The sequence below is a fragment of the Cordyceps fumosorosea genome, assembly GCF_001636725.1.
Source record: "Cordyceps fumosorosea ARSEF 2679 chromosome Unknown scaffold_7, whole genome shotgun sequence".
Classification (NCBI taxonomy): domain Eukaryota; kingdom Fungi; phylum Ascomycota; class Sordariomycetes; order Hypocreales; family Cordycipitaceae; genus Cordyceps; species Cordyceps fumosorosea.
Window position 1 is genome coordinate 217,172 of NW_017387307.1, and position 16,686 is coordinate 233,857.

The 16,686-nt window shown below is 55.2% G+C and overlaps 7 protein-coding genes across 7 annotated transcripts; 3 read left to right on the plus strand and 4 right to left on the minus strand.

Annotated features, from left to right (window-relative positions):
• Nucleotide 1: 1 nt before the first annotated feature.
• ISF_03611 (peroxin 26) lies at nt 2–1,436 on the minus strand (the record flags this gene model as incomplete). Its single annotated transcript, XM_018847217.1, has 2 exons — nt 2–887; nt 958–1,436. The coding sequence occupies 2 exons, from the start codon at nt 1,434–1,436 to the stop codon at nt 2–4; spliced, it is 1,365 nt and encodes a 454-aa protein (XP_018705424.1).
• Nucleotides 1,437–2,624: 1,188 nt separating this feature from the next.
• ISF_03612 (hypothetical protein) lies at nt 2,625–3,170 on the minus strand (the record flags this gene model as incomplete). Its single annotated transcript, XM_018847218.1, has 1 exon — nt 2,625–3,170. One exon carries the CDS (start codon nt 3,168–3,170, stop codon nt 2,625–2,627), a length of 546 nt encoding a protein of 181 aa, XP_018705425.1.
• Nucleotides 3,171–3,922: 752 nt separating this feature from the next.
• ISF_03613 (hypothetical protein) lies at nt 3,923–4,582 on the plus strand (the record flags this gene model as incomplete). The annotated part of the gene is made up of 2 exons (XM_018847219.1): nt 3,923–4,022; nt 4,080–4,582. The coding sequence occupies 2 exons, from the start codon at nt 3,923–3,925 to the stop codon at nt 4,580–4,582; spliced, it is 603 nt and encodes a 200-aa protein (XP_018705426.1).
• A 982-nt stretch (nt 4,583–5,564) lies between these two features.
• On the minus strand, nt 5,565–7,241 carry ISF_03614 (Protein kinase-like domain protein; the record flags this gene model as incomplete). The annotated part of the gene is made up of 2 exons (XM_018847220.1): nt 5,565–6,263; nt 6,327–7,241. 2 exons carry the CDS (start codon nt 7,239–7,241, stop codon nt 5,565–5,567), a joined length of 1,614 nt encoding a protein of 537 aa, XP_018705427.1.
• A 1,806-nt stretch (nt 7,242–9,047) lies between these two features.
• On the plus strand, nt 9,048–11,775 carry ISF_03615 (DUF1212 domain membrane protein Prm10; the record flags this gene model as incomplete). The annotated part of the gene is made up of 2 exons (XM_018847221.1): nt 9,048–11,037; nt 11,099–11,775. The coding sequence occupies 2 exons, from the start codon at nt 9,048–9,050 to the stop codon at nt 11,773–11,775; spliced, it is 2,667 nt and encodes an 888-aa protein (XP_018705428.1).
• A 445-nt stretch (nt 11,776–12,220) lies between these two features.
• ISF_03616 (DUF1682 domain protein) lies at nt 12,221–13,679 on the plus strand (the record flags this gene model as incomplete). The annotated part of the gene is made up of 2 exons (XM_018847222.1): nt 12,221–12,287; nt 12,463–13,679. The coding sequence occupies 2 exons, from the start codon at nt 12,221–12,223 to the stop codon at nt 13,677–13,679; spliced, it is 1,284 nt and encodes a 427-aa protein (XP_018705429.1).
• Nucleotides 13,680–13,966: 287 nt separating this feature from the next.
• ISF_03617 (PLC-like phosphodiesterase, TIM beta/alpha-barrel domain protein) lies at nt 13,967–16,072 on the minus strand (the record flags this gene model as incomplete). Its single annotated transcript, XM_018847223.1, has 5 exons — nt 13,967–14,036; nt 14,101–14,203; nt 14,291–14,396; nt 14,511–14,597; nt 14,993–16,072. The coding sequence occupies 5 exons, from the start codon at nt 16,070–16,072 to the stop codon at nt 13,967–13,969; spliced, it is 1,446 nt and encodes a 481-aa protein (XP_018705430.1).
• Between the last annotated feature and the right edge of the window lie 614 nt (nt 16,073–16,686).

The window sequence follows — 16,686 nt, forward strand, 5'->3', positions numbered from 1 at the left end:
CTTAGATGTAGCTGACCTTGGTTCCCATGCCTGCTGTGGCAGCGACCTTGGCCCACGACGCACCGAGCATGCGTTGCAGGCGCTGTCTCAGGCCCTTGTGGCCGAGCATGATGAGCAAGCTGACGATGAAGCCGAGGAGTCTCAGGACAATGACGGGGTTGCTGTTGAGCGTCTGGGCAATCTGCTCAATGACAATCTTCAAGCGGCTAAACACGGCGCTGGCACGCGCGGTGAGGGTGGGAGTCTGGCCAGGACCGCTTCTGCTGCCCGCAGGCCGAGATATTGAGCTGGATGACGGTCTCGATGCTCGTCGCGGGCTGGGGCTGGGGCTGGGACTCGACTCGACGCCGAAGTCAATCTCGCTCGCGGACTTGCGGGCCTTTTCTTCCTCGAGGTGGCGTCTCTCTCGCGCCTCGCTCACCTCCCGCAGACGACGAGCCTCCTCAATGTCTCTGCGCAGTTGATCCTCCTGGCGCTGGCGCTCCTCGCGCTCCTGGCGTTCCTTTTCCTGCTGCTCTTCCTGGAGGCTCTCCAGCGCCTGGAGGAAGGCCTCGCGGCGCTCGTCGTCGAGGACGGCGCTGACGCTGATGAACTCGCGCGCGTAGTCCCACTCGTTGTTGCGGAGCAGGACGTGCAGGGTGTACAGCTCGAGGATCTTGACGCGGGCGTTGAGATCCCGGGGCGTGTCCGTGCCGCTGGTTCCCTTGGCTGGCGAGGCGTAGCGACTCATGCGAGGCCCTGGGGAGTGACCCCCGTTGAGCCTGTTTCCGAAATCCAAGTTGGGCGCGGTGCATGTGGCGAGGTATGTCTCAAGCTTCTTCTGGTTGAGGGTTTGGTTTTGGGCATGGGCAAGTAAGAGGGTGGCTCTGTGTATCGACGGGCGGTTTCTTGGTTAGTTCAAGCTGGTGGCAGTGCAGGGAGAAATGCTGGGCGGGTATGGCGGCCGGTGGAACTCACAGATTAATGACAACCTCCGAGTCAACGTCGCCCTCAGACCCGTGGTATCCATTCCTGACAATCTCCTCCCACACAGTGCCGTCGCGAACCTTGGCGCACAATGCCCTCCATTCCTGTGAACCAAAGGCGGACTTGCCCTCCTCGGGCTCCATCTCCACAATGGCATTGAGGGTGGTGAGATATAAACTCCAGACCTTAACCCTCGTGGTGCGCGAGGCACCCGAGACTGGCGTGGGCTCGCCCTCAGTGGCCGGCGTGATAAGCGGCAGTAGGGTGCTGAGGGCCTCGGGGAGGCGGCGCGTCAGGAATAGAGTTGAGGCTTGACGGTAGGTCTTAGAAATGTGGGACGTCTGGCGCTGTGCGGCAGGCGAGGAGAAGGAGGATATGGAGGGCGAGAGAAGGGAGCGTCCGAAGGTGTCGCTGCTCTTGGCCGTCGCGGTCGGGCTCAGCGACGGAGCGTAGGAGACGTCGAAAGACATGGTGGGCGACAAGCAGGCGGGCAGACTTGACGTTGAAGGCTCAATTCGTAGACTTCGGGAGGGCAGTTAGTGCTCGCAGTTCGACGCGGAACGCGAACGCGGCGGACGTTGGTGGTCGTGGTGGTGCGCCTCTCCCAAGGAAGGGAGACTTGTACCAAGGGCGGGTGGTTGGGTGGTTCGGCAGAGGCGGTCGCTGGGCGAGCTTTATGGCAGACAAGCGGCGGTGGTTTGCAGCCTAGGCATTGGGAGACTGCAGTTGCACAGTGATGATGAAAAAACGTAATGCAGGAGTGGATGGGGAAGAATGAAAGAGAGAAATGTGCTTCCCCAGCTTTGTTGAGGAGAAGCTCCCATTATTACGGGAGGTCGTGGACCCGCGCACTTGATCCAGCGAACATGTGCTGACGGCTTTTCTCCAGGCAGGAGAGAAAAGGCGTGGTGGGGATTCTTCGGGCCTGTGCAGACATTTAGCCTCGGCAGGACTTGGGGAAGTCGGCCACCGCCGAGTCGGGCCAGCCATTATTAGAACGTGGGCCGTGGTACATGGGACTTGGAAACCTCTGATGCTTTGTAAAAGCCTTATTTTGTTTTTCTCTCTTTTCTTACTGCGGATTGAAAGAAAAAAATTGAGTCCAAAGCTCTGTCCAGAACATCCACCTGTATGGACGTCCTTTCGCAGACTGCCGACACAAGCTGCTCCAGCGGCCTTAACTGCTAGAGCGGGCCGGCCGAGGCCGCTAGCAGAGTGAGCATATGCACGGAGGAAATGAGTGGTGGACAAAACAAACCGGACTCAAACAGACATGTTAGCTACACCGCTGTATTTACGTGCACATAACCCGTTTTAAAATCTAAAACAAAAATAGTTCCATTCTCTAGACAATCGTTTCCATATTCCACAATTTATAGCACCTTTTATACCTTCTGGTGCTCTTTATCTGTTGTTGAGAGTGAGCTCTATGCCGTCTGTCGGCGACCTGTTGTCTAAGTAGGTGAGTGGTTTGACATGGTTGGTTGATGGCACATGCTAAGGAGTGACCTGTTTCCTACCACGTATTTACACCTCCGCTCAAGTACATCCCCAACCCCCGCTATCCCTCGCTTATTCCTGATACAGTAGGTACTGGTCATCACTTTGTCTGCAGAGCACCAAAGCATGGACGCACGCCAGCCAGCCAGCCAGAGATTTTAGACACCGTTTCTTCTAAGACGGCCAAGGAATTTCGCGACTTGTAGCTCCGCCATGTCGATACCATACAGCGCAGCATAGAGAGGCGCGAGATGGTGAGGTCCACACGGCCGAGAATCGCCACTGGCGCGCCTCTTATCGAGGAAATCTGAAAGTAGTAGCCTCATGGCCTCTTCCACAGACTTGGAGGACAGCTGATCGCCGCCACTGCAGCAGATGTTTCCAGGAATGTGATATAAAGATGGTTCTGCATCGATAATAGCGCTCTTTATCACCTCCGACTCCTTGAACGAAAAGTAAGGCTGGCTGATATAATATTCGTCGACGGTACTATTAAGTCGTCGTTCGGAATCCGGGTCTTTGGAGATGTTGAGGAGATCGTAAATCAGCACACGTAGCTTGTAGCCGAGATTTGGATCGTCCCTCACTGCCGAAGCAGTACGAATGGTTGGTAGAACTTTGTCTGCTAGAGCTGATTCTTCCGGGCGTTGGGCCCTTTTGTCTGTGTTGCCCCGTTGGGCCTTTTTGCCTCGCTTTCCGCTCATCGTGAATCTGGTTCGAGTTTGTGGTATCTGGAAGAAGTGAAGTGAAGGTCACGCTGCCCTGGAGATATATATATATTACAAGTGGCTACCACGTGATACTCTTCGGGCGGTGCGCAGTGTTAATGTGAAGGTAAATGTAAAGCTAAATGTGAAGCTAAATTAAATATGATGTGAATCGGCTTTGGTGGCAGCCCAGCCACGTGCAAACAGAGAACTTTGTTTTTTGAAATTAAAATCAACCTCCGCTGAAAGAACATTTCTCTTCCGTCAAACATCGACCGCACGACAAATTCGAATCTCCGATAATGGCTTCTGGTAAGGGTAAAGGGCCTGCTGCAGCTGTGCAAATATGGTTCTTCCTCAATGAGACGATGTCGAGCTCCGCCTTTACTCAAAAGGTTCTCACGCTCCCCGAAGTAAAAATATCGAATATGACTCGTGCAAATTGTTTGAGCCTTTCCGGAGGAAAAGGCAATGTCAATGACCATGCGTTCTATATTCACTCAGAGAGCATGGCATCGGCCGTTCGAATGCTCAGCGATGAAAGCATCATCGCGACATATAACCTCTACTGCTCCCAGGACAGTGTCGTGACAATCATCGTCCGTCGAGCCCACGATCCGTCGCCGAACACCTCCTGCACTCCGTCCCATTCCAACTCGCTTGCATCGCGCAAAAGTGCGTCTCGAAGCCGTGGAGTAATTGCACCTGAACTTTTCATTCAGCCTCAGATCCGCCATGCATCTGGCAGTATGGACATGACTACTCTCGAGAAGATTGATGACGAGGATAACATGGTTTCCATTGCCGTGGGCAATGAAGTTATGACTTTCACGGCTGACTATCTGCTTGGTATGGCTTGGCTCTCTCCATATTTTATTACTCTACATCAGTCACTAATATTTGTAGGTTGGATTGAGTCTCAGCTCGCGGGCTTGAAACATCCTACCCGCATCACCGTCTTCTCCATTGCGCCCGACGGTTCTCAGCAGAGCGTTCTGCTTTCAGCCAGTGTTTGGCAGCGACATCTGCTTCGTGGCCCCTGGAAAGATTACTTCACCAAAATCTGGGAATCATTTACCATCGCTGAAGCAGAAAGAGAAGAGATACTATCAGGTATTACATCTCGAGATAGTTCCTTCTACAAAAGCTGCCAGGATTTCATCTACGACTTGAGACACTATGGAAACAACAAGTCTTCTCGCAGCCGCCTGGAAAGCAACGGCCATCAGTTCTACATAGGCGAACCTTACTTTCGCGCTGAAGTTCGTGACAAGATTCTTCAGCTTCCGACATTCCGGGGTACCTTGCAGACTAGCTTGAGAGTTCTGGAGGCTAAACGCGCCGACAGCACTATTTGCGCATCCCATGATTTATCCCCTATCTTTGAAGCTGCTCTTGGTGTCTCCTAGGACAAGGCACAAGGAAAAGGCGTCTCGGCTAGGCGACAGATCGGAACTCTAAGTATCCGTGCGAAAGAAGTTGTCAAGAAAGGAAGCAAGGTTTTCACCAAGGCACGGAAGGCATAGGTATATCTACTTAACGAAGCAACATTGATGATTGGGATTTTAAAGGACAGGGAGAATAAGAATGGGAGAATGAACACGGCAATGGAATTCCATGGCAGACCTAAAAGAGAATTTTAACCCGAAAAATTATTGCCCTCATATTTATCTCGCAATTTGAACAATGCCACTGGTAGAGTACTGCGGCAGGCAGTACATACAGTAGGTGAACACGTGTATTTGTCCCGTATGAGGCGTCAGGCCTAGAATAAGCCAACAGAGGTGAGAAAACTAAGAGAGGCAAGATACCTAAGGCAGGTACGATACCTGAGAAATGTAAATACCAAAGAGAGGTAAGATACCTCAGAGAGGTAAACCACCTAATATAGGGCATAGACATGCTGCCACCCATGTATAAGTGTTCCCCCGCAGCATCAACTTGTCCTTGGAATGCGCACCATACGACAGCTAATCTCTTGGCCTCCCTGTCCGTTTCGATATCGTCAGTCATAGCTGCAAAGGGCACCGAGAGGGCTGAAGTCGAGTGATTGAAATTGCCAGCCACTGTCAATCCTAGTGTAGTCGTGCAACCAGCCAGCTGAGTCGACACCTATGTACAGTACATAGGTACCAGCCCATGCTGCTGGGGTAGCATTTACAAGGAATCAAAAGGATGAATGGATACGATATGCGATGGCCAATGCCTCGCCCCATTTAGCTTTATCTAAGATAGAATAGAATAGATCATTTAGCTTTACCTAAAATATAGAATACAATCCGGCCATTATAGAAACATTTTCAATGTCGCCCGCTAATAACACAGTCCCGCCAGTCAAACTCCACGATGCTTAAAATGTACACTTCAAACCCGGCGCTGCCATGCATATCCTTACGCCGAGGTACTCGGTCGGTACTGGCTTCTCCTCGGCGACCGCCTCAGCGACGACGCCTCGTCATCGTCGTCATCCGGCGACACTATGATGCTTTCCTCGCGCTCCACCATCGAGTGCGACGCCCCGACCAGCTGCACCTCGTCGATCCAGCCGGCCTCGACGCCGAAGCCGACTACGTCCGCGGCGCAGTTAAAGCACGGCACGTCATCGCCGGCATCGGGGTCAAGATACTTCCACAGCTCCCGCGTCGTGCGGCGGAAACTCTTCAGCGCCCTCTTGTCGCCCTTGAAGTTGTCAACGAGGTACACGTACAGGTATGCCAGCCAGAGCACGTTCGTGTACGGTGCGAAGACGTCCCACGAGAGGGCGCCGTCGATCCCCTTGGCGTAGGGCGTGGTGTGCTCCGCTGGGGGCAGGCAGACGCGATCCGCGCGCAGCAGAAATGACCTCATCTGCCGGTATACGTTACACTGCGGTGCGTGCGTGCTGGTGAAGAAGCTGAGGTCCCTCTCCAGGTCGTTCGATACGGGCGGCGCATAGTCAACGGACAGGTCCTCGGCCCTTGACAGCCCGTAGTCCAATATTGTGATGTCCAGGCCCGAGTAACCATAAAATCGGCCTTGAGACTCTGGCGGTCGAGCACGCGGCTCATGGACTTGTCGGATACACAAATTGCTCTCGTGAAGATCGCGATGCTGTGTATGGGGTTGTTAGCAGCCAAGAAAACCGTCATCGCGATCGCAACAAGTATCACAAACCTCAAACATGGCCAGGTCTTCCGCTCGCCCCAGCGCCACCGCCACCAGGAAGAAGACGTCCCACAGCTGGCTCTCCGTCGTCAGCCTCCAGTCCTCCAGCGCGACGCCCGCGTCCCCCAGCTCTACGACCAGGAACCGCGTGCCATCCAGGTACCTGCTCGGCGACGGGTAGAACTGCGCGCGGCCGGGGTCCTGCCGCTTCGCGCGCCGCTGGAACGCCTGGTGCGTCTCCAGCAGCTGCCGCGTCGCCCGCCCCTGCACTACGTAGCGCTCCTTGTAGACGACGAAGCCGGGCACGTCGGCGAGCCACTCGGAGATTTGCAGCTCGCCGTCCACGTCGGCCTCGGCGTGCGGCTCCTCGTCGACGAGCCCGGCGCGCTCCTGCGTCTTCGTCTTGGCCTTGATGTGTGAGTGCAGCCGGATCACTTTGATGATGCTGGTGCCGCGGGCGTTGGTGACGCGGTAGACCTCGGCGTACGAGGCCTCGGCGATCTTTTCGATGCGGTCGCCGTGGGGGCACACGTCCTCCCACGACAGAATGCGGAGGGTTGTCTCGGCGGTGACATCTTCTTCGTATTGCCGATCATCTTCCGATTCAAGGATGTCGTGGTTGTCGCCAGATGGCGGTGTAGTCTCTTCGAGCTCATCACACACCAGCTGCTCCTCTTTCCACGCTTTCCTGTGTGGCTTGCCACTCAATTTCGGCCCTTTTTCTGAATTTTTGCCTTGTTCCTCAATTTTGATATCGGAGAGCTGCTGGGTCAAGTCTGTCACCGTTACAGGCTCAAGATCTTTTGGTTTGGTGGTTGCTGTTGTGGTAGGCGGCTTGCGTATCGGGCTCTGCGGCAGCTCAGCAAAGAGCCTTTCGGCTTTTGAGGCCTTTGATCGCTTTCCATACGTTGCTTTTGGCGGCATTTTGTCGCTGTGGCGCGTTTCCTCCAAGAAGCTATGTCGTTGAAGTTGGTGCATAGCTTAGTCGGAGCTCTGAAGCTGTAGACATTTGTGGTTGGCTAGGCAACCGACGACAACAGGCTATGGCCGAGAGTTCGCCGCGCCATTGTCTGCTACACATGAGATTGGACATTGAGCGCAACTTTGCTCAGAAATAATTTTCTCGAACTTGTCAGTTTGTGTTCTCTTCCTGAGGAAACTTTTTTTTTCATCTTCATAATGGACCACATGAAAATTGAGGTGGGAATTTGACAGGGTGTAAATGATAGCTCCTGTACTCCCATGTTCAATAGAACGCAGCAATAAGTTCAAGTTCAAGAGAATAATCTGATTTTGGGCATCAAAACGAGCAAGGTTCTTTCCAGAATCAGGAGTTTTGCTTCTTATATTACCCGAAACCCCTTGAAGATTTCCCGTTTGATCCATATCACGGGTTTCTTATTCCGCTGTTTAAGGCTGCAGGGTATGTTGGGCTGCATGGTAGCTTTTCGTAGGGCGAGTTTTACCCAGGATACGGCAGAAAAAGCAAAAACCGATGACAGTCATAAATCATTATCCGCAAAGTGAAATTTAAAATTTCTATCCCAAGCATCAATTGGCATTGCAATGTGGCAGCAACCTCAGTAGGCGGCATATGTGTTGGCTACATAGTACAGTATGTCCGGATAGATGATCGGCGGTTCTATGCACATGTAGCCAATTAACTCTCTGTTTTTTGGTAATTTTCTGCGCTGTGAACGGCCGCCGGACCGCTAGTTGCCGGACCACTCAGCTACCTGGTAGACATATTTCCGGATGGTCCGCCAACGTGATCGGAAAGGCCGTGCATATGCCCCGCGTTGCTTTTATTAGTTCCATTTTCCATTTCCATCATGCGTGCCCGTGCTGTTGGGCTCAGCATCCAAGTTATTGCCGTGGCAAGGGGCAGCACTTGGCAAGCAGGGGAGAGAGGGCGGACGGGCACAGACACATTGTCTAATTCATCATGACATATCTTGTACAACTCGGTTGACAACTCCTATCCATTGCTGCAGAACAAACCAAGGCAAAGCAAGGAGAGGCTGACGACAGCGTGCCACAGCCCTTTTGTCCCAAGAAACTCTTTACCCACTTGACGTCAGAGTGCTTGCGTGCTGTCGGCATACGCAGTAACTTAGTTAGTTGGTTCTCGGGACCGGCCAGAAGCGCCCTTCCTGAATTCTGACTCGCTGCTAAGCCGGACACGGATCTCCACGTTACGGTCTCGACTTGCAGGGACCCTGGCTGTGCTTTTTGATCACATGGAACGCCAACGGGGGTTTACTGGTAATTAGTTGTCTCCGGCGCATCTCGAGCACAGCCAGAGGCGTACACGAGAATCCACCGAGTCCTGGCTTGTGCCTCATCGTGTTCCACCATTCTCTCTCCCCGATGAGCTGACGACAAGATGACAAGATGCAAACTTTGTCAAAAAGGTACCCGACGGAATAGCCAGCGCCGAGTTCATGCTGCCAACCCCACCTACCACGAATCGTAGACTAATTTTGTGGGATTTTAGAGAAGGAGCTTGGCTTCCCTTGTCCGCGCTCGGCTCTGCTGGTGGAGGGAGGGGACTGAAGTATTTTAGTAATAAGTTGACGGATGCACCCGTCACAACTTTTCTCTGGTTGAATCCCGTTTGTCTGGTATTTTTGCAATTTTTTTCATACTCATATCTGCACATTCCTCTTGTCACAGTGCTGTTGGTTCTTGCCCTGCCGTACCCCTCCCTGCTGTCGGAGCAGCACTGCAATGGACGAGTCGGGCGCATCGACCACACCGGAGGACCCGGACCCAGGCTCTGAGAGTCGACCCAAGTATGAAGACTTTGCTCACCACCAACCAGTGTACGGCGATTGGCCCCCTGAATCAACCACAGAGACAACACCGTCTCAGAATGTCGCGATCCAAGACTGGCCTAGATCGACGACGGCACCTGCTGTCGAATTTCAATCCACCCCTCCCGAGGTCACGTCACCTGCCGATGTCGCCGCCGCCGTGAAGAAGGAAAAGGGACGAGTGCGATTCAACAGCAATGCCGGTGCTCAGCTTCGACCGCCCATCAACCCCAGTGTGCCGCAGACCGGCCCCGAGCGACGCAGCTCCACGGTGCCTCCGCGACCCTCGGCGCTTCGAAACCATTCGTCCGGCTCGATCCCAACGACGGGTTACTTTGCGAGGGAGGCTGCCGCTGCCACCGCCGCCGCCGCCGCCGCCGCCGGACATCATGAGGTCTCGGGTAACCAGTTCATCGAGGACTCCCCCGAGAAGCAAATATCAGCCGCAGCCGCCCAGGAGCGAGCCAAAAAGGTGGCTGACAAGCTACAACGGGGTTCGCCCACGCACTCCCGTAATAACTCGTTTGACTCCCCTCCAGTCAGCGTCGATGGTGACGCCGAGCCATTCCCCAGCGACGGCAGCATTCCTTTGCGGAGCATGGGCCACACGCGCTCTGAGTCGGGCGAGGATGACTGGCAGCTGCTACAACAACTCGAGGAGCCCCCCCAGACTCGTAATGACGAAGCGTTCGACCTTGTCCGTTCGCACACCATGCGCAGGCAGGAAAAGACGCCCGACGAGGTGACCGTCGTCGATCCCGACGAGCAGGTGGCAGCGACGACGACGGTGACAACGACGGGTAACGCAATCGAGGTGGATGACTGGAATGCCGGCGGGTACGACGGCGTAGTGTCGGTGCCCACGCCAAAGCACTACCGCGGCGGCGTGCTCGCGCAGCTGCTAAAGCTCTACAAGCCATCCGAAACGAACGGCGGCGGCAATGCACGGCGCTCCGGCGGTCACCAGCGCAACATATCGGCCTCTTCCGCCGGACACACCACCTCCGGCTCTGAGTCGGGCCATACCACGCCTAGCCGGCGAAAGTGGTACGAGCAGAACCGCTCACAGGACACGCTGGCGAATCTCATTGAGGCATCGGCACGCCTCGCCAACCCGAACCTCGGCCATCACCATGACGGCGGCGCCGGGTCGAGCTCGGCGTCGCCCAAGAAGAAGCGGCCCAAGGCGAAGCGCATGGGCAGCAGCTCGCTCTTCCACGGGCACCACAACGGGCACAAGGAGGAGACACGCATCGCTGTGCACATTGCCGGCATTCTCGCGCGCCAGGGGTACATCATCAAGCTGTGCCGCGCGCTCATGCTGTACGGCGCGCCCACGCACCGCCTCGAGGAGTATCTCAGCATGTCGGCGCGCGTGCTCGAGATCGAGGGCCAGTTCCTGTACCTGCCCGGCTGCATGGTCATCTCTTTTGATGACAAGTCGACGCACACGACCGAGGTGCGCATCGTCCGCACCGTCCAGGGCATCGACCTCGGCAAGCTCAAGGACGTCCACCAGGTGTACAAGGAGGTCATGCACGACGTCATCGGCGTCGAGGAGGGCGCCGAGCGCATCGACGCCATCATCGCCGCGCGCGAAAAGTTTCACCCGTGGACGCGCGTGCTCATCTTCGGCCTGACCAGCGCCACCGCCGCGCCCTTCTCGTTCAAAGCGCGCTTCATCGACCTTCCCCTCGCCTTTTGCTTTGGCTGTCTCGTCGGCGCGCTGCAGCTGATTGTTGCGCCCAAGTCGAACCTGTACAGTAACGTTTTTGAGGTCAGCGCAACGGTTATCGTGAGCTTTATGGGTCGCGCCTTTGGTAGCATCTCTGACAGCAACCTGTTTTGCTTCTCTGCCATCACGCAAGGCGGCATTGTCATGTTGCTGCCTGGCTACTCAGTCTGTAAGTCATCTCTCCGCTGCGCTGCACTGCCCCTGGCCGGCCCATTTCTAACAACCTACAGTGTGCTCCGCGCTGGAATTGCAGGCCCGTGCAATCGTCCCAGGATCCATCCGCATTGTCTACGCCATCATCTACTCCCTGCTGCTCGGCTTCGGCATCACCGTGGGCGCCTCCCTCTGGGGCATCTTTGACAAGAACGCCACGTCCCAGACGCAGTGCTCAAATCCCATGAGCCCCTACGTCGCCTTCACTTTCGTGCCCCTCTTCATCATCTGCATCAGCGTACTGTACCAGGCCAAGTGGCGCCAGATGCCCGTCATGGTAATCATTGCCTTCTCGGGCTACATCGTCAACTACTTCAGCAGCGTGCGCTTCGTCGCGAGCCCGCAGATCGCCAACACGCTCGGCGCCCTCTGCGTCGGCGTGCTCGCCAACCTGTACTCGCGCATCCGGCACGGCGTCGCCGCGGCCACGCTCATCCCCGCCATCTTTGTCCAGGTGCCAGGAGGGCTGGCGGCGACGGGCGGCCTCCTGAGCGGGCTGCGGACTGCCAACATGCTCACCAATTCCAACTCCACAGAGACGCCGGGTGAGTCGGCTAATGCCATGAGCACGGTGGTGTTTGACGTGGCTGCCTCGATGATTCAGATTGCCATTGGCATTGCTGTTGGCCTGTTCTTGAGTGCGCTCTTGATTTATCCCCTTGGCAAACGCCGGAGTGGTCTTTTCAGCTTTTAACACGCTGCAAGTACTGTCGGAGGATATTTTGGACTCTTTTATTTTTCAATTTCATTTTCGGAAAATGCGTTGGGGTTCTTTTGCATTCTTATGATATAGCTGTTCGTTTTGCATTGTTAGCCAGCGAGCTTTAGCATAGCCTGTTGGATTTCTGGAAAATCTGTGGTTTTGTACGGCGTTGTGGGAATCTTTGCATTTTTCGTCTTTTATAAGAATAGTTTTCAGAAGTAAATACATTTTATTCTCAAGCGGCATCATGTGCTTCCAACTTCAACAAGCTCAACTTATCTGGGGGAAAGGAAGATACGGGTTCGGACAAGCTGCCAAGCCAGCCATTCCTAATTTGGCGGCGCAGCTTGTGGAGAGAAGTTGGCCCCAAACTCCTCAGCTTCCACGACTTTCTTTGCCTACGCCTTCATCCCCTCGCCATCCAACAACAATCGCCATGGCTGACATTCTGAAGAACGTGCTCGGCGGCAAGCAAGCTGCGGCTGGGGCCAAGGCCGATTCCGGTAAGAAACACACATTCTGCTATTGCAGTGCAATGGCAACTGGATGCGAAGGAGACAGAGAGAAGACCGCAAAATAGGGTCTCCTCTCTCCTCCTTCTCCAACAGGCTGCCACGCACTCGTCTCCCAATTGCATTGACATCAAAAAACACAATTCTAATATTGAAACCAACTCAGACTTTGCCGATTTCGCCTCTGCTGCCGACCCGGCCCCCGCTGCCGGCGCGACTCTCGGCGGTGCGACTCCCCTCGCAACCGGTCGGCCCTACACCAAGTGGTACAATATCCATGAGCGTCATTCCCTGTCCGAGTTCAAGGTCGAGGGCGTGATTTTGCTCGTAACGGCCTTGATCTTCATCTTCCACTTCTTCGGCGCCAGCTCCAACCGCACCAAGGCCAAGAAATGGATGCGCTCTCACGCCGCCGCCCTGCAGAACGAGTTTGCCCTCGTCGGCTTTGGCCGCGCGCCCACCGTTGACACCGTCGTCAACCCCGACACTTTTCTCAAGGAGAAGTCGCTCTTCGAGTTTGCCAGCTATGCGACCGGCCGCAAGAACATTGCCTTTTTGGACGTCAAGATCACCCTCACTAAAAAGTTCAACCCGATTGTGTACCTGTTTGAGACGGTCAGCAGCTTCCTCGTTGAATCTCTTGGCCCCGCGCCCGAGGATGTTGCCGAGGTGCTCATTTACCCCTTTGACGGCAAGGAGAGCCTGACGGTGCCTAGACGCCGCGGAGCCGAGGAGAGCGAGTCTGTGGTCGACACCAAGAGCCAGTTTGACGGCTTCGTCTGGGCCGTGGTCAACAAGACGCGCATGCAGCGTCTCCGTGACCAGCGATACGACGTCTCCCTGACGGTCACCAAGGACAACTCCAAGCTGCCTGAGTGGTTGACGGTCATGAGCGAGAGCGCCGAGATCACCGACACCTTCCTGACGGCCGACCTCATCGCCGCCATCGTCGCGCTCGGCGACAACTTCCAGTACCTCGTTGCCTCGGATCAGCCGACCGACAGCCCGACGACGCTCGACGAGACGACGCCCCGCAAGCGCCTGCACCTCAAGTACAGCCTGCCCAGCGACGGCGTCTACGACGCGTACGTGCCGCTCTTTGCGTACCTGCTGCGCATGCCCGACCAGCTCGTCGCCCAGGCGCACTTCCGGCCCGAGGTGCTCAAGAAGCTGCGCGGCCCGCGCGAGCAAAAGATCAACCAGATCAAGAAGGTGGCCGAAGAGGAGCGCGCCGAGGAGCGCGCCGCCGAGAAGGAAAAGGCCAAGAAGGCCAAGCGCGACGCCGAGCTCAAGGGCTTGGACGCCAAGGCCCAGAAGAAGTACCTCGAGAAGGAGCAGGCCAAGGAGCAGCGCAAGGCCCAGAAGAAGATGACTATGCGATGAGTAGGTTTTCTTTTCCTGTTACACGCTTTGTAAGCACTTGTCAGTTTACCAGGCGGCTGACGGCAGGCGGCGGGCTTTCCTTGGGGTTGGCGGAACGGGTGGTGTCTTGTGATGGTTTCTGGGGATACCAAAAGTACTGCAGTTCTGTATCATGTGTTTAACTATGTACTAAAAGCAGCAATGAAGAACCGGGTAAATAATCTTTTGTGCTAGGTTGAAAGCCCCGTAAATAAGTCGGTGCGCAATGTAATTTGTGGCTTTTTACATGCATTACATGGTCGTGACGGCTAGGCATCACTGGCTAGAATGTCATTGACGCGCTTTACCTTGTCCTCTGCTGTTTGCTTCTTGTCCGTCCTTGTCGAATTCCATTAGCACATGAATGCAAAGAAAATCTCAAGGCGGCGGATGGGCGCCTTACCTTGACCCGACACGCATCGACGACTGCACGCGCAAAACGTCGCGCCGGTGGACGACAGTATGCGCCTTGCCGATGACGGTCATGACCTCGTCCCAGGCTCCTTCTGCCCCGACAGTCAGCATCCTCATCTCCTTTTTGCAAACAGTGTCTTATTCAACAGGAGAGACGCGGAGAGTGGGAATGGACATACCGACGGTGGTGCCGGCAGAGTGCATCGTGTACTTGAGCCCGCTGGCCTTGAGGACGCGCTGCACCTCTGCGACCTCCTCAGCGACGGAGATTTTTCCCGTGCCGACCTATTAAGTGGTCAGACGAAATGTGAAACCCCCGATTAGCTTTTCGGCATGCCCTTGCATTGTGGTTTCTCATGGCCTTGATCGGCTTGGGAGAAAAAGCACGCAAAAACGTACAGGAATCAGGCAAAAGTCGGCATAGCAAGCAGCCGGCGTTTCAATCGATGCATAGTCCATTCTGAGGAAAGTTCGGGAAACTCGAGGCTGGGAAAAGGTTGGAAGTTGATGCTCGGTCAAGGCATGAGGTTTCATCTCCAGCTTTGATGGTGGCGATGAAGTTAGTCACGGCAGCACAAACCCCACTTTGACTTACAAGGTTCTAGTGGGAGAGCATCACAGACTGACTGCCCGACAAGAGTTCATGTATGAATTTTGGGATGACGGCAAATTCAACTAATTCTACTGTATTCAATTGTATTCCGTTTTATGCCCAAAAAAATCTAAGAATGCCAACCAGTCATGATCCCTCACTCTACGCCGTGCTAAATGCTTCAAAAACAAGACAAGAAAGGGCCATCATTCTGCCCGTCTATATATACTCATGCCCATGCCCAAAGGACCATAGCAGTAGCGAATGAGACCAAGAGACCCCCGCTTACACCGTGGTAACCAAAAGAAGCATCCGACGAGGACGAGGCGGCCTTGTCACTCACCGACGCCCGGCCCGTAATGTCACTGAGACCATTCGCCCTGTCGACCGCCGTAATAGGGTCCTCCATGTTCCAGAAATCAACGAGCAAAAAGTTGGGCCGCGTGCCCCATTCCGAGGTGCACTGCTGCAGGTGGCGGCCGATGTTCCCCGCGGTGGCCGTGTTCGGGCTGTTGGTGACGTTGATGGAGTCGACGTCCGGGATCTGGATGCCAGCGAACCCCAGGTCCTTGTATTGGAAGTGGTTGACGAGGCTGAGGTAGTTGAGCGAAATGGCGGTTGTCGGCGACTTGTTGAGCTTGGCGGTGCTTGGGCGGTCGAGGGTGCAGTTGAAGCCCACGGGCTCAGTCACCTGATACGGCGTCTCGAACATGAAGTCAAACTCGGGCAACAGGTAGGGCACGGAAGTGGCGTAGTCAAAGTCCGTAGCGAACGCAACCAGCCGGGTGCCGGCGTCAATCATCTTCTGCAGCGTCGGCCAGTCGCCTGTCGCCGACGTTGCCGGCGGCGTGTAGCCCAGCTTATCGAGACCGGCCGACGCAAACGCGGGGCCAAGTTCCGCAGCTGACGACTTGTCCGAGTTCACCAGAAGGATGGTGACGACATCGTTTGTATTCGAATTCATCCAGCCGGCAATCAGCCGCAGCCAGTCTGCCAAGGGCCCGGCGTCAAGCAGGCTGCAGTCCGAGTGACAAAGGTGCAAGGTGCCGTTCTTGTTGTGGACCTGGGCTTGGAGGAAGCGCAGGCCTGCGTTAAGGGCGATAGTGGCATTAAGGAATTGGTTGCCAGAGACGGAGTTACCGGTGCTAGCGTCGCGCAGGAAGGCGCTGTCGTGGGCGCCCATGTGCGTGATGTTGTTGTAGTGGCGGCCACAGAGCGTCGGCGAGTTGTTGCATGGCTTTGAGCTTGAGGAAGAGGTGGTGCTGGCGGACGGGACGGCGGCGGATGTGGCCGAGGTAGTGGTGGCGGCGCTGACGGCAGCGGCAGCGACCGTGATGCCGAGTAAAGCTGTGCGAAGTATCGATGGCATTTTTCAAATGGATTTTCGGTGCAAGAATGTGAGATTGAAGGATGCTGAAGATAAAGGAAGAATGGCAACAGAGGATAGCGTTGCCGTCAAAGAAAGGCTCGTCCGCAGCTGCCACGCGGCAAAGTCCGTACAACGAGGGTGGAAAAGAAGGCGGTACCGTACGGATAGGGAAGACGAAGAAAATGGACCAAAGAAACAACAAGAAGACGACAAGAGATTTATAAGAGATGTGAAAGGCAATTGACAATGAGCAAGCAGAGAGGGGATCTACATATGTACTGGTGACCAGGTAGGTGGAGTCGTCTTGTCAGACACCGTTTGTATGCACTGTACATACATAAGGTAGGTAAGAAGCAGTCAGCGTCCAAGCCCACCATCAACCTATGTCGGCGCCCCCAGAATTGCGTGGCAACGGCTAGACTTTTACTTACATTCACATAAACAGGTAGGCTGTAGCAGGCTGCACGGCCACTAAAAATAGCACCATCCATCACCATCGCGTCGACAAGCGTCGTATCAAATCGGCCTGGCTGAACTGCACAGCCTTCCTCGTCGCACAATGAATACTGAGAGCCTGAGACCGGATCCCTTCTCACACCAGTAAACGCGCGTCA